Source organism: Echinops telfairi, unplaced genomic scaffold, assembly GCF_000313985.2.
Source record: "Echinops telfairi isolate 266 unplaced genomic scaffold, ASM31398v2 ScPeMD7_18;HRSCAF=68, whole genome shotgun sequence".
NCBI lineage: Eukaryota > Metazoa > Chordata > Mammalia > Afrosoricida > Tenrecidae > Echinops > Echinops telfairi.
This window is the reverse complement of record NW_022103915.1, coordinates 32,837,792-32,851,435: the sequence shown is the minus strand read 5'-3', so window position 1 is coordinate 32,851,435 and position 13,644 is coordinate 32,837,792. Positions and strand designations below refer to the sequence as shown.

At 53.2% G+C, this 13,644-nt stretch overlaps 1 protein-coding gene across 8 annotated transcripts in view; it reads right to left on the bottom strand.

Moving 5' to 3' along the window:
* Positions 1-13,644, bottom strand: part of DPF3 (double PHD fingers 3) — a 211,065-nt gene that overhangs the window by 79,133 nt on the left and 118,288 nt on the right. For all 8 annotated transcript variants that reach the window (XR_006679866.1, XR_006679867.1, XM_045287781.1 and 5 more), the window contains exon 7: positions 2,182-2,319. Coding sequence is in view for 6 of the 8 variants with exons in the window: in XM_045287781.1 (XP_045143716.1) it covers positions 2,182-2,319 (138 nt within the window). In the remaining 2 variants the exon portion in view is untranslated. The remainder of the gene's footprint in view (positions 1-2,181; positions 2,320-13,644) is intronic.

Sequence of the window (13,644 nt, the reverse complement as noted above, 5' to 3'; positions counted from 1 at the left end):
CACTCACTCACTCACTCACTCACTCACTCACTAACAGAAGGTTCAAGAACTGAGGGAAGTGAGGCGCAGACCAGAGAAGTCCTGCAGACCCTGCAGCGTGTGTGCAGCACCTCCCGGAACAAACCAGAAACAAGGCCCCACTAGGAGCCCTGGCGATGCAGTGGGTTCCCAGCCGGGCCACTACCCATGATGCCAGCAGCTGGACCCCATCGGTCCTTGGGAGAAGAGAGAACTTCCTGCTCCCGTAACCTGGGAACATGCCAGTATCCCGCCTGCCAGGGTCACACCAAGTCGAAACCAACTCAGTGGCAGTCAGTGTGCTTTGTCTGTTTGAAGACCTGCTCGAAGGTTCTGGACGCCAGCGGCCTGCAACCTGCCGCTAACCTAAAGGCTGGTGGTTCCCACCCACCTGGCAGCGTCATGCTAGAGAAGCCTGGTGGTGTGTGTCTGTAAAGCCAGTAAAGCCCCACGGGACAGTTCTGCTCCGTCCCGCATCACAGTGGACTGGACAGCAATGTGGGGTGGCAGACCCTGCTTTAGAGAAGCAACGAGTGCCACAAAACGATTCCCAGAGCACCCATGCTTGATGGTCACTTTCTCCTCCTGCACTCTGCAGGCAGAGGAGCAAGGCGGAGGGAGACAGGGAGGGCACAGGCCAAGAGCTTCAGGAGAGGTCAGTTCTGGAAGACGAACACGGAGGAGCGCAGGGAAGCCTCTCTGCGGGAGACATCAGGAACTGCCAGATGGCAAGGACACCGCGGTGGAAGGGGGAGCCGACAACGCTCTGTCAGAGGCCTCCTGCCTGGCCTTTGGGAGTCTACTCAGATGAACAGAGTAGGTCAAAGCACCACAGACTCCAGCCTTGTGAGGGAGGCAACATCAAAGCGGGCCTGTGAGGATGGCACGGGATGGGGAGGTGTTTTGTTCTGTTGAACATCGGGTGGCTACGAGTCGGAACCCACCTGGTGGCACCCAACAACAAAAGCAACAGGACCAGGGGAGTGAGGATTGGGGGTTTGGGAAAGATGCACACCAGTCTGAAGGTGGTCTTGGCCACAAGTAAGTCCATGTTTACACATATTTGGCCAAGACAGCCCAGTTGACTGAGCTGGTTGACTGAAATGTGCCAGCCTTAAATCCCTAGAGGCTGGATATTTAAAGGTCTGATTGCTCTAACTGGGTTGATTCGGTCACTTTAAGAGCACCTACTACCAAATCTTGTGAACAAAATCAAAAACACATGGCACAGACAGCTTCGAATGGCCCACAACTTGAAGCGAGCTCTACAAGGCTGCATTATCCAGTCCCATCGGGAGGCCAATGCAGCCCCGGGCCGTTAAGAAATGGGAAAGAGGAGAGCGGGGTCATGAAGACCAGGGTGCTTGCTGACTCGCTAGCTCATGGCTGGAAGGTGGGGAAGGAAGGGTCTTCTTATCTCTTCCGTGCCAACATCTCAAATGACAAAGGCACCCAGCTCACATCTACCAAGCTAGTGCGAGAGCGAGCGCGCCACGACTCGGGCCACCTTGCTAAGGCCACCTTGCTAAGTCCTGTACCCAAGTGTGGCCCCTGTGAGCAACCCGGCGGCGGCAGGTAAAGAACATTCTTTTAAAGCTTAGAGTGTTTGTGGAAATGACAGACACACACTAAGGCCAGGCCCGGTGGTATAATGGTTCTGCGTTGGGCTGCTAACCACAAGGTCAGCAGTTCAAAACCACCAGCCACTCTCCATCAGACAAAAAGAGTAGGCTTTCTACTCTTGAAAGAGTTACAGTCCCAGAGACCCACAGCAGCAGTTTGACCCTGCCCTATAGGGTCACGACGGGTCAGATTAACTCAACGGCAGTGAGTGGAGGTCACGGCCAGCATAGGTTAGCCGCTGTGCATGGGTCTTCTGGAACTGATGGGAAAGAGTGTGTAGCTGACTTTGACCACGGCCAGCTAAGGACCCTTCCCTTTGCCTTAACTCACCTTCCCTTTTCTGGGAGCCAAGCTGGGTGTGAGACCTCTGCCCAGCTGGGCGCAAGGGCCACTGACTGGCTGAACTGGAAAAGTCAACTCACCACAGGGCATGGAGGTCCATCAACAGTTGGCCCCCGAGATGCCAGAGGGGGAAAAGATCCTCCCCAGCCCAGCTCCCCTCCTCGCTGTCCCAATGGAAATGAATGACTAGGAACTCACGTCTGTGATTCTCGTTTCTGTGGTTAGGTGGGGACCGGGTCTCCTGCTCTTGGGCTTCGTCCCCTTCCTCACTGGCCAGGTGAGTGTGAGCGTAGTGATAGCTGAGGCCAGGCCGGTTCTTGTAGCGCTTGCCGCAGACTGGAGAGGGAGAGGGAGAGAATGAGAGAAAGACCCCCGGGGTTAGCATCCTCAGCAGCCAGGACTGATTGCCTTTCTCCCATCAGGCCTTCGAGAGCTGCCCCAACAGCCCTGACCGAACTGACCCTCGCTTTCCCGACCCACAGCGCCAACACCCCTTAACAGCCCAGGCCCAGGTCGAGAGAAACACCTAGTGGGATGGAGTCCCAACGCAGAAAGAGCTGCACCATGGCCTCGCCGGGAGAGCCGGGACAAGGCGTGCGCGCGTCAGAGCAGAAGCGTGTTCCATAGGGTTTTCAGCGGTTGCTTCTGTGGGAAGGTCTCCAGGCCTTCCTTTCCCAGCACCTCAGGGTAGACTTGAACCACTAACTGGTTAATTAGTGGCCAAGCACACGTACCATTGGCCCCACCCACTGAACCAGCAGAATCAGTTCTGATTTACGACCTTCCCTTCCCGGACTCATCCCACCTCTCCCCTGGCAGCAGGCACACAGGCCCTGTGTTTTGCACACCATCATGTCCCTGGCAACCCTCACAGACCCGGACTGGTGGGTATCCAAGAAAGGGAGACTGAAAATGCTCAGGATTCCGACAGAGGCAACTGGGAAGAAAGTTGTAGGAGAGAAACCAGATGGAAGGAAGGTAGACAATGAGCTCAGTCCAGAAATGGCTTCATACACCTGGGAAATCATGGCCTAGGAAGGGGCCACTGGAAGCCACAGATAGAGAGAGAAGTGGGGGGCATGGGAAGCCATAGGTATGGAAAGAGTGGCAACAAAGACTGTGGGGACAGCAAACAGAGGCATGGACTTAGGACAGAACTCTGACACTAGTCTCCTAAATAACTGATGTTAAAAGAGAAACGTCTTTTTTTTTTAATTCACTGTTAAAGACCCAGTCAGAAGCGAGCTTCAAAAGCCAAGAGAGCAGGAGGTCAAGATGGTGTCGCAACGATCGTGGCAGTGAAGGTGACGAGGCTAGTCACAGCTACCGAGTGTATCTGTACAGCCTGGCGGGCTCCGGGGGCATCATGCAAATTTCCTCCCAGCAGCCTCGTGCCAGTCTTCTGGATGAGCGGGCTCAGGGGCACACTCCGAGCCAGAATGATGCCAGGTGCTGAGGAGAGGCCCAGAAGGGTGGGGAATGGGAAGAAACCACCGGATTTGGCGATTAGGAGGTCACCCTAATTTGAGCCGAGAATGAGTGACATCATGGAAGACAAAACTAGATGGCGGAGGGTTGGGACTCTTCTGAGAATGAGGGCGTGGGGAAGGGGGGTTGACTCCTTCCGGCCTGGGGAAGGGGGGCTAATGACTCCTTCCGGCCTGGCTGAGCCGGGTAGGTGGAGGAGCTGGGGAGGCTGGGGGGCCAGCGGCCACAGTACGGCTTGGTGGTTAACACAGGAGGTTCCTTAGTGCATTCACCGGCTGAAGGGAAAGAGGCTGGAGCGAGGAATTTGAAAGGCATGGATGGAGCTAATGGAGCAGGATTCCTGACCCCAAAAGGAGGCGTCTGACCCCCTGTCCCCATCCCTCCAATGACTTCATCAAAGGGACAGGACATATAGCCCAAGACTTCCAAGACTAGGTTTAGATAGAAAGCAATACCTTGGAAAATCTGCTTTGTCTAGCTGGGAGGGGATGGAAAGGCCAGCACACTTCTGCATTTCATCATATCTTCCTGTCACTCCAAACGCTTATTATGAGACGTGCAAAGCTGGCTTCTCGGGCGTGTGACCTGAGCAGTCACAAGGAGTCCTGCGTGCGGAAGGGCCTACGCATGGTTTAATGCACCTCTATCACCAGCCTGAAATTCATCATATTTTGAACAAGGGGCCCGAATTGTTCATTTTTGACTGGGCTCCAAAAAGTATGCTGATGATCTCAAAACTTACTCATGTCCAAGTGGAGATCTTGGGCTAAGCTACTCCAAACTGCTGACCCAATAGTGTGAGTGTGGCCACAATTAACCTTGAGCCAGAGGCAGGGAGCCCCTTTTGAGATAGCCCGGGAAGTCTGGGCTTGGCCGTCAGTATTTCAGTGCCACGAACTCCCCTGCTCCTGCCCGCAGCATGTGTGATGGAAGAGGAGACTGGGGTTGAACCACCCCACTTCTGCCCGGACTTGCTAACCTTTGTGCGAGAAGCTATGACTCTCTGTGCCTCAGCTTCCTGTCTGGACACCAAACCAAACTCACTGCCATCAAATCGATCCTGACTCATAGCGACCCTACAGGGCAAGGTAGAACTGCCCTGGTGAGTTTCTGAGCCCGCACCTCTTAATGGAAGTAAAAAGCCTCAAATTTCTCCCATGGAGCAGCTGGTAGTTTCAAACTGCTGACCTTGCAGTTAGCAACCCAACACACAACCACTGGAACGGGGGCTGATAAATGGCAGCATATGGGCAGAAAAGCCAGACAATGAAAGCAGTGACGTATGAGCACCCAAAAGAAGACGAGAACAGAAGCTTCTGGACTGTGGTGCTGGCGAGGAGTACCCAGTGTCCCCTGTGCTGCCAGAAGCGGGGACACCTCAGTGCTAGAAGAAAAGCAAACAGAACCCTCCTCAGAATGGAGGGTGGGGAGGCTTTGGCTCACTTGTTTGGGCAAGTGGTCAGGAGAGGCCAGTGGCCGGGAAGGACATCGTGTGGTCGGCACATGAGGGGAAAACCCTGCATGCGATGGGCTAACAAGACACCAACACAATGGGCTCGAGCATATCAGCGATCGCGAAGCTGGCACGGGACTGGGCAGCAACGTGTTCTGCTACACACAAGGCGGCCGAGCATCAAAGCCAGCTCTGACCACCAATCACAACAGCAGCCACCGACCTCACGGCTGGGACCCTCACCTGAGAAGGTGCCTCTAACACAGTGGCCCTCGCACCTCGGGACCACCAGCTGTTAGTATCCTCACTGGGATGCAGTGGGCAGCCATCAAACACCCGCACGAAGGAGACATCTAGTCGTTTCTCTTTTGGAGTCTGGGGAGGTGGGAGCAGCACAGAGAGAGGGTAGGGACAAAACGGCGTTCTGAGAACACAAGCCTCGGACCCATCTGCTGTCTGTTTGTCATGTCAGTCATCTCACTCTGGGATCACCCGTGGGGCTGAATCAGATGGAGCCCCAAGACTTCGCGAGGCTTCTGAGAGGGCTGGACCCCCAGCTCTCCCTCCACCTTCTTCCCACCAGGTGGGCCAGCGGGAGCACGCATGCCTTTGTGTCATGCACCTCTGGATCTAAAGCCTTCGCCCAGGGAGCAGCTGGCCCTTGCAGCCTCAGCTCCTCGGAGCCGTGGCAAGTCACGCACCTGGGCTTTGTCTTCCTGGCACGGTGCACTTGGAGAGGTCCGGCTGTGACAATGAAGAAGGTCCAGCTCTCCTTCCTCTCTCTCCTTGCCCCGCCCCCCTGAGGTGCATCCATCTGTCGGAAATAGTTTTGCTCCCTTCCCTGCCCAGAGCTGGGCTCCCCAAGCTCAATTCCCATCTGGAGGGCTGGGTCCTTCCGGGTTGCCCCAGAATACAGGCAGCATCCCCCCACCCCCACCCCCTTTCTTGTCCTGAGGCAGAGGAGGGGGTGAGGGGAGAAGAACAAAGCTGGCTGCCTCAGACAGCAGAAGCCTTCCTGCCGGGGAGAGGCGGCCGCCTTCCCCACTGATAACTTAATGACTCTGGCACATTTTCATCAGCCCAACTTGGAGCACGCAGTGGGTATCTGAGCCAGTGGTTTCCGAGAGACGGAAAGCAATTACGGGATGTGTCCACGAGAAACAGCCTGAGTCTCGGGAGTCACAACTCATTCCCAGCTCTGCCCCAGAGCACTCACAGGCAACCTGGAGGGAGGCTGCTGCCCCTCTCTGCTGCCCGCTGCCTCACTGCCTCCAGGGCCTCTCACCTGCCGATGCCTGCGCTGAAGGTCAATATCACCACCACCCTGGAGGAAATGATGGTGATCCCCATGTTGCAGGTGAAGAAAACAAGTTTTAGGGAGTTAAGCAACTCCCTTAATGGCAGAGGCAGGATTCAAACTGGGGTCTCTTTGACGCTGAAGCAAGATGCTGGAACGACACTGTGTCTCCTGTGTGCGCTTGCCGTTGCTTCTGGTCAGATTTGACCAGCAGGAGGCACTGTCAGCAGAGGGCATGGTGAGAAAGGAGAGAGAGAGGAGGGTGGGTTGCACCTGGCCTTCTTGCTTTAGGTCTGTGCTGCTCACCAAGGTAGGTGATTCAGACCCTCCCAGGGAAGCCATCGGTGCCCGTAAAGATGATAGAAAAGTCTCGAGGAGCCACTCTACTCTGTCACCTGGGGTTGCTATGAGCTGGAATAAGTCCGCAATGGGTGGAGTCGGGGACTCTGTGTTTTCCCGCCCATCTTATGCTGGTACAACCCCAATGGACAACCCCAAGTCCTCCACAGTCCTGTCCCCCACCTGATTCTGAAGCCCCCAGTTTGTGGGGCTCAAGACAGGGGAGAGCTTCCCATCGGCTCTCCCTGTGGATACTTTTCCCCGAGCTGCACCTTCATGATCATTCCTTCACCGAATCATCTGCCACTCACTCCACACGGAGTGGAATCCTCTGCCTTCCTCCAGCGAGACAGGTGCAAAAGGAGTTCATTTTGACAGGAGACTCACACCCTCCTAAAACCAAAACCAAACTCATGCCATCGAATCCATTCTGAGTCAGTGACCCTGAAGGATCGAGTAGAACTGAGACCCTTTGGAGGAACAAAAAGCCTCATCTTTCTCCTGCAGAGGCCACTGGTTTTAAACTGCTGATCTTGTAGTTAGCAGTCCAACAAATACCCCACTATGCCCCAGGGCTCCTTCACACACTCCCAGAGTGCCTCCAATGGAAGTTTAGGGCTCTGTACACCTTCCCACCAGGCTTCCACCCACTCTCTGCAGACCCAGCAGAGGGATGAAGGATGGCTGGCCTGCACCCACCAGAGGCTCGACCCCCAAGTACAGAGCTCACGAGAGGCATGCCCAGCAGTGACTCTCGGATACCAACTACGTTGTGTTGTGGAGAAGCCCAGGAGGATGCTCAGAAGGTCATGGCTCGGGCCAGGGTACTTGGGTGGGGCTGCTAAACTCAACAATCCTAAAAGCCCAGTGTGGTTACGAAGCCCAAATCCAGAGATTCAGGCCCCAAGACCAGCATCCTCTAAACCAGTGGTTCTCAACCTTCCTAATGCCACGACTCTTCTCAAACATAAAATTACTTTTGTCGCTACTTCATAATTATCATTTTGCCACTGTTATGAATTGGGCGAGCCCTGTGAAAGGGTCATTTGACCCCAAAGGGGACGTGACCCACAGGCTGAGAACCGCTGCTCTAGACCCTCTGTTAAAGAAACAAGCTCCTTTCAGACAAGTTCAGGGCCTCCCACGCCCAAGACATCCCCCTCTTCCTCCCCTCACAGCCAGGAGGCCAGCAGCATGGGTGGCCCTCTTGAGTGATGGGAGGTTGGCCCTGGCTCTGAAAGGAACCGACAATACACTCTTGGACCAATCCCACACCATTCTAGGCCCTGGACTCCTCATTGGTAAATTATGGGGGTCAAATCAGACAATCTCTAGTCCTCCCCAATTCTAACACTTCTCAACTATTTTTTCTGGGCCTTCCAAGACCTGTATACCTCCTAAAGATATGATTCCTTCAACTGCGACTGAAAATAAAGTGGGGGGGAGGGCGCAGGAGGTAGACTCCCAGCTCTAGGATCTGCAGGGAGCTGGGTACCCGCTTGTCCCCGCCACACAAGCCAGATCTGCAACTGCCTTCCTGTACTTCACTGCACCTTCCAGGCCACCCTGATGTTTATTCAAAGTGAATTCTCCCGGACAGAAACAGTGGGGGCTAGGAGAAAGAGGCAGAGGCTCCTAAAGCCACACTCCTCAGGGGCCTGGCCCTGACCTAGGTATTAGGAGATCTGTCCGCTGAATAGGTCATCTGAGGGCTGAACACACCAAGCCGTATTGTATCCAGCACCACTGATCTGTGGGTGCTCTGACTGCATGCAAGGAGGGGTGGTGCTCATGTTGGGAATGTGCCTCTGTGAGAAAGACCAAACCAACCCAAGCAGGGCCATCGAGTCAATGCTGCCTCCCTCGGAGCAACCCTGAAGGGCAGGGTGGAACTGCCCCTGGGTCTCTCCCAGACTGTCTTCCGAGGAGCGGCTGGTGGTGTTGAACTACTGCCCTTGGGGACCACAGCTCAACAGGGAACCCCTATGCCACCAAGAAGCACACCGATGAACACCAAGCCCTTTCCTTTCAAAATATTTCCATTTGTGATCCACTGCAGAGCAAACAAAATTTCAAGATCTATCTCAAAATATAACACTTCCAGTGAGAAACACGTGGCTTTCTACTCCCATAAAGAGTCACATCTTGGAAACACGCAGGGCCGCTTTATCCGATCCCACCAGGCCCCACGCATCACCTGGATGGCAGTGAGAGTGATGGGATAGTAGCCATACACCTGCTCTTAAGACCAGTTACTACGACAATGAGTCAAATGCACGCACCGTCACTGTTACCCAAGATGCAGCGATGGAAGGCAAGAGTTAGAAACAGAGAAAAGGAACAGTAGTTGGAAAATGTGGCCTTGCTGATAGAAATGAGGAAGACCACCACATGAAAAAATGTTGTTAAGCCCAAGGACTTACTCACTGGAAATAGCTTTTTTCAACAATATAAATGGCAACTCTACATGTGGCCCCCACCAGATGGACTGCACAGGGAAGCCGACTGATGGCACCTGTGCACAGGGACGATGGAGAAGCTCAGTGTCATCCATCAGAACAAGCCACGAATTGCTCCTGTGAGTTTGGGTTGGATTGTGCACATGCAGAACCCCAATGCAGACCAAATGGCACCTGTTCAAACAACACGAGGTGATGCTGAGTGGCTGACAATCAGGAAAGACGCGTAGCCATCCACCATACTCATTCAATCTGTCTGCTGAATAGGTCATCTGAGGGCTGGACCATCTGAAGAAGAATGCAGCGTTGGGAGCAGAGGACCACTCACGAACAGCCTGTGATCAGCAGATGACACCACCTTGCTCGCTGAAAGCCAAGAGGACTTGAAGTGCCCACCGATGAAGACCGAAGGCGATCGCCTTCAGCCTGGATTCCACCGCAACCCAGAGGAAACCTTCACACGGAACCAGGAAAGGAAAGACTGCGGTTGTCAAGGGCTTTCTTTCACTTGGATCCCCAACCAACGCAATGGAAGCAGCAGCCCCGAAGCCAAACAGCACACTGGAAGGGGGGAATGCACTGTTTGAAAGCAAGATGTCGCTTTGAGGACTAAGGCGCATCTGACCCAAGCGGTGGCATTTTCCATTGCCTCATATGCATTTGGAAGTGTATCTCTGAACTGTGGTGCTGGCAGAGCATACTGACCCTGGCAGGGACTGCCAGAGGCTGTCTGAGAAGAACCAGCAGAACGGTCCCGAGCAGTGAGATGGAGAGCGCTGCTGTGCGTCCTCTGAGCAGCATGCTGTCGGGAGGAGCCCGTCTCTGGGAAAGGCCATCTTGATGGGAAGCAGAGGGCCCGGGGGTGGGCAAAGAAGAGCCTCGAGGAGGTCGATGGCCCGGTGGCTGCAACCATGGGTTCAAATGCAGTCACTGGAAGGATGCAGCAGGATGGAGCGGTACTCCGTCTGTTACACGGACTCAACGGCATTGAACAGTCACAGCCATTGCAGACACCCCCCAAACCAAAGCACTACGGGTGTCAATGGAAGCGGTTCCTGTCCTGCTGAGCACCAGTCAGGCTGCCGGCAGAACCATCAGATTCACTCTGTGACCTGTGGCACGCTACTGACCGCCTTCACCACCACCTCAGTTTCCTTGTCTGTGAAATGGGACAAGATTACACTTCATCTGTGAGGAATGTAGGCGTCCACCCTCATAAAATGCTGAGCCTGTCCCTGGCACATAGTCAATAATCAGTATTCTGATAATCAATTAGAAGAGAGCCTCCCGGAGCCTCACAACTTTCACGGCACAGGCACCAACCACAGTGGAGCCCTGAGGGAAATGCTAAAGTGGTAGCACTGTAGATTGGAACCCCATCTAAGAACCAGGAGCAAGCTCCTTGTTTTACATGTTGTCTCGTTTCATGCTCTTGGAAACCCTCTAGCATGAGTGTTACGGTTCTTGCTTGACAGATAAAGAAACTGAGGCACAGAGTAGGCTTTTTATTTGCCCAAGGTCGCAACCAGAAAGTGACAGCGAAGACTCAGCTCCTGGGCTTCTGACTCAGCTCTATCTCCATTTGACCACCGTCCCCTGTAGAGAAAGCATCTTTGACTCCTGATTCTAGTGAGTTCTACGCTCTTAATGAATATAAAGAGCAAGAAAGAATTCTTGAATTCTATGATAGAAAGAATTAAAACAGCAACTATACCTGTGAACGGTGCTAAGAAAAGTAAACAGAGGATAGTCAAAACATAGACCCTTTACCTTGTCACAGCCCCCCAAACTTTTCGGAAGCTTACCAAACAGCATTACTCTCGGGACCCCCACACCTCCCACTCTTGGCTTACATGCTGTCAGCTGCGGATCGGGGCTTTCCTTCTAAGTCCCAACCTAGCTGGCGTGACCCACTACTGCTCACCTGAGATAGGACCCCACCTATCTCCAAAATCAGTCAAGTTCCTCAATTCCTCTGGGGACACAAATGTCCATGAACCTTGACTAGACACATCTGCCAGGATGTCCCAGCCTTTCCACAATGTCGTCATTTCATCACTCCTTCCAATTCACCTTCCTCTTTAGAATAGTTCAGAAAACCCTCCCCTCGGGCCTCAGCTACCCACACTCCAGCCTGTCCCTCTCGCCCAGACCCACCATCCTGCATGTCACCTGCCAGGTCCTGCGGGGTTTTGCTCACAGCTCCTATCCTGCGGCCTCATCACTTTATCCTCAATGTTGCCACCTTCCTGACTTCACTTCTCTTCTGCCTGGCTCGAGCACTCTCTGAGCCATGAGGCCCTCTACCCTGAACATCTATCTCGCCGCACAGAGGAGCCTCTCTGCACTTGTCTCTGGGAGCGCCACGATGCACCATTACTAGCCTAGGACCCCGGTAAGCCCCATCCACCCTCACGGCCCTATTCTCCCTCTGCAGAGCCTCTGCTGTGGCCAACATGTTCCCCCGTCTGTCCTAGCCCATGTGGTGCCTATTCCCTTCTCCAGAAAACAGTGAAGAATTTGCTAGGCATCCACTGTGCTTGCGCTGCGACACAAGGCTGAATGTGAGGAAAAAAACACTCCATTAATAATCAAGGCACTGAATGTAAGAAGCAGGATTCTAGGAAAACGGAAGGTCATCAAAAAAATAAAGAGAAGGCACAAAGACCAATTGCTTACGGTGTGGGTGAGCTGCAACTCACCAGGACTGGCCACTTGGAATCAGAAAATCTTAGGGTACACGACTCTGGCTCCAGGGCTCGCTGCAGAGGAACGGACGGCACTGCACTTGCTGTCAAAAAGACCACGTCACGATCTTGAAGTTCAATGCTGTCTGTGATAGGCTAAGAGCTGAACATTTAAAGCAGTGGTTCTCAACCTGTGGGTCGTGACCCCTTTGGGGGTCAAATGACCCTTTCAGAGGGGTTGCCCGATTCATGACAGTAGCAAAATGACAGTGACGAAGTAGCAATGAGAATAATTTGATGGTTGGGAGGGTCACCACAACATGAGGAACTATATTAAAGGGTTGCGGCATTAGGAAGGTTGAGAACCACTGATCTAAAAGAAAGACCAGTTACTAGGACTATTATTCAAACTTATGCACCAGCCACTAAAGCCAACGATGAACATCTTAAAGAATTCTACCAGATTCTCCAGTCTGAAATGGATCACACATGTCAAGGTGCATGATGGGAGCGCACACGGCCTGGGTGACACACAATGCCGGAGAGCGCATGACAGGAAACAAAACCTTCACAACTGAAGAGAGACTTATGTCAAGGATTTTACTGTACGCGATCCACAATCAACTTTCATGGGAGCTGCAGTCAAGACATTAAAGGGCGTACAGCATTGACAAATCTGCTGCAAAAGCCCTCGCTGGAGTATTAACGAGCAAAGTCGTCAGGTGGAGGACTAAGACGCACCTGGCCCGAACCATGGTATGTACAACCTTTACCCAGGCAAGGGCGAGTCAGACAACGAATGAAGACTGAAGTAGAACGGATGCATTTGAATCAACAGTGCTGGCAAAAGAACGTCGAAATTACCAGAAGAGCAAAACAAATCTGTGTGGAAGAAGGAGCCCCAGAAGCTAGGTTGGTTAAGACTTTGTCTCATGTATTTAGGACACATCCAGGGAGCCCTGGTCCTGGATAAGGACATCGGGAAAGGTGTGCGTCAGGCTTGTCCCCTTTCACCACAATTATTCAATGTGTAGGCTGACGTAACGAAGAAAGTCAATGAAAAAGAGCTAGACCCTCAGCAAAATAGGCTGAGACACAGTGGCTTCAACAAAGGGCTCCAACAACCATGACTGGCGGTTGGCACAGGACTGGGTAGTGTGATGGTACATGGGGTCACTATCTACAAGTCAGAGCCAACTCCAGCCACCTAACACCACCACCATCACTTTAATGCACAGGTAACAAGAACAAAGGATGAGGCAACAGCAGGGCACTCAGGTATCAACCAGAAGTCCTGATGGTACATCGAACAAGCACTCAACTATGAACTGTTAAGGTTCGTGATTCAAATCCAGTCAGCCAAGTAGGGCGGGTAGGAGGTAGGGGCAAGGGGTGAGGGTGGGGGGTGGCAGACCCTGGCAATCTGCTCCATATAGATGACGGCTTAGGAAATCCAATGGGGCAGTTCTACTCGGGCATACAGGGCATTGACTCAACAAGAGTATCAAAGAGAAAATGTGAGTCTCTCCCTAGCCTAGTCTGGCCAGCCCCTGCTGGGACACACTGAAACCTGTGTCCTGACATTTGAATATTTAAACAGACCCAGCTTCGAAGTCACAAACACACTCCATCTCCAGGGATCAATCACATGCTTCCGGCCCTGCTCCACAAATCAAGTTTCTGGGACACGGTGCCTTTCCCACCCCCTCCCCCACTCCGCCCCCATCCAAGGACTTGCAAGATAATAGGGAAGACAACTGAGTGATGAGCCTGGCTTCCCTTCAGTGACAAGGGCAGTGAGCCTGAAGGCCGCATTATTGGCTTTTCCACTGCAGCTCGAAGCTAAAAACACAAGAGTCTTACACAATGTGGGGGCTTAATGCCCTCGATTTTTTTTTTAAAGACTGCAATGGTCATCGGATTCTCCCTGCTGCCCTC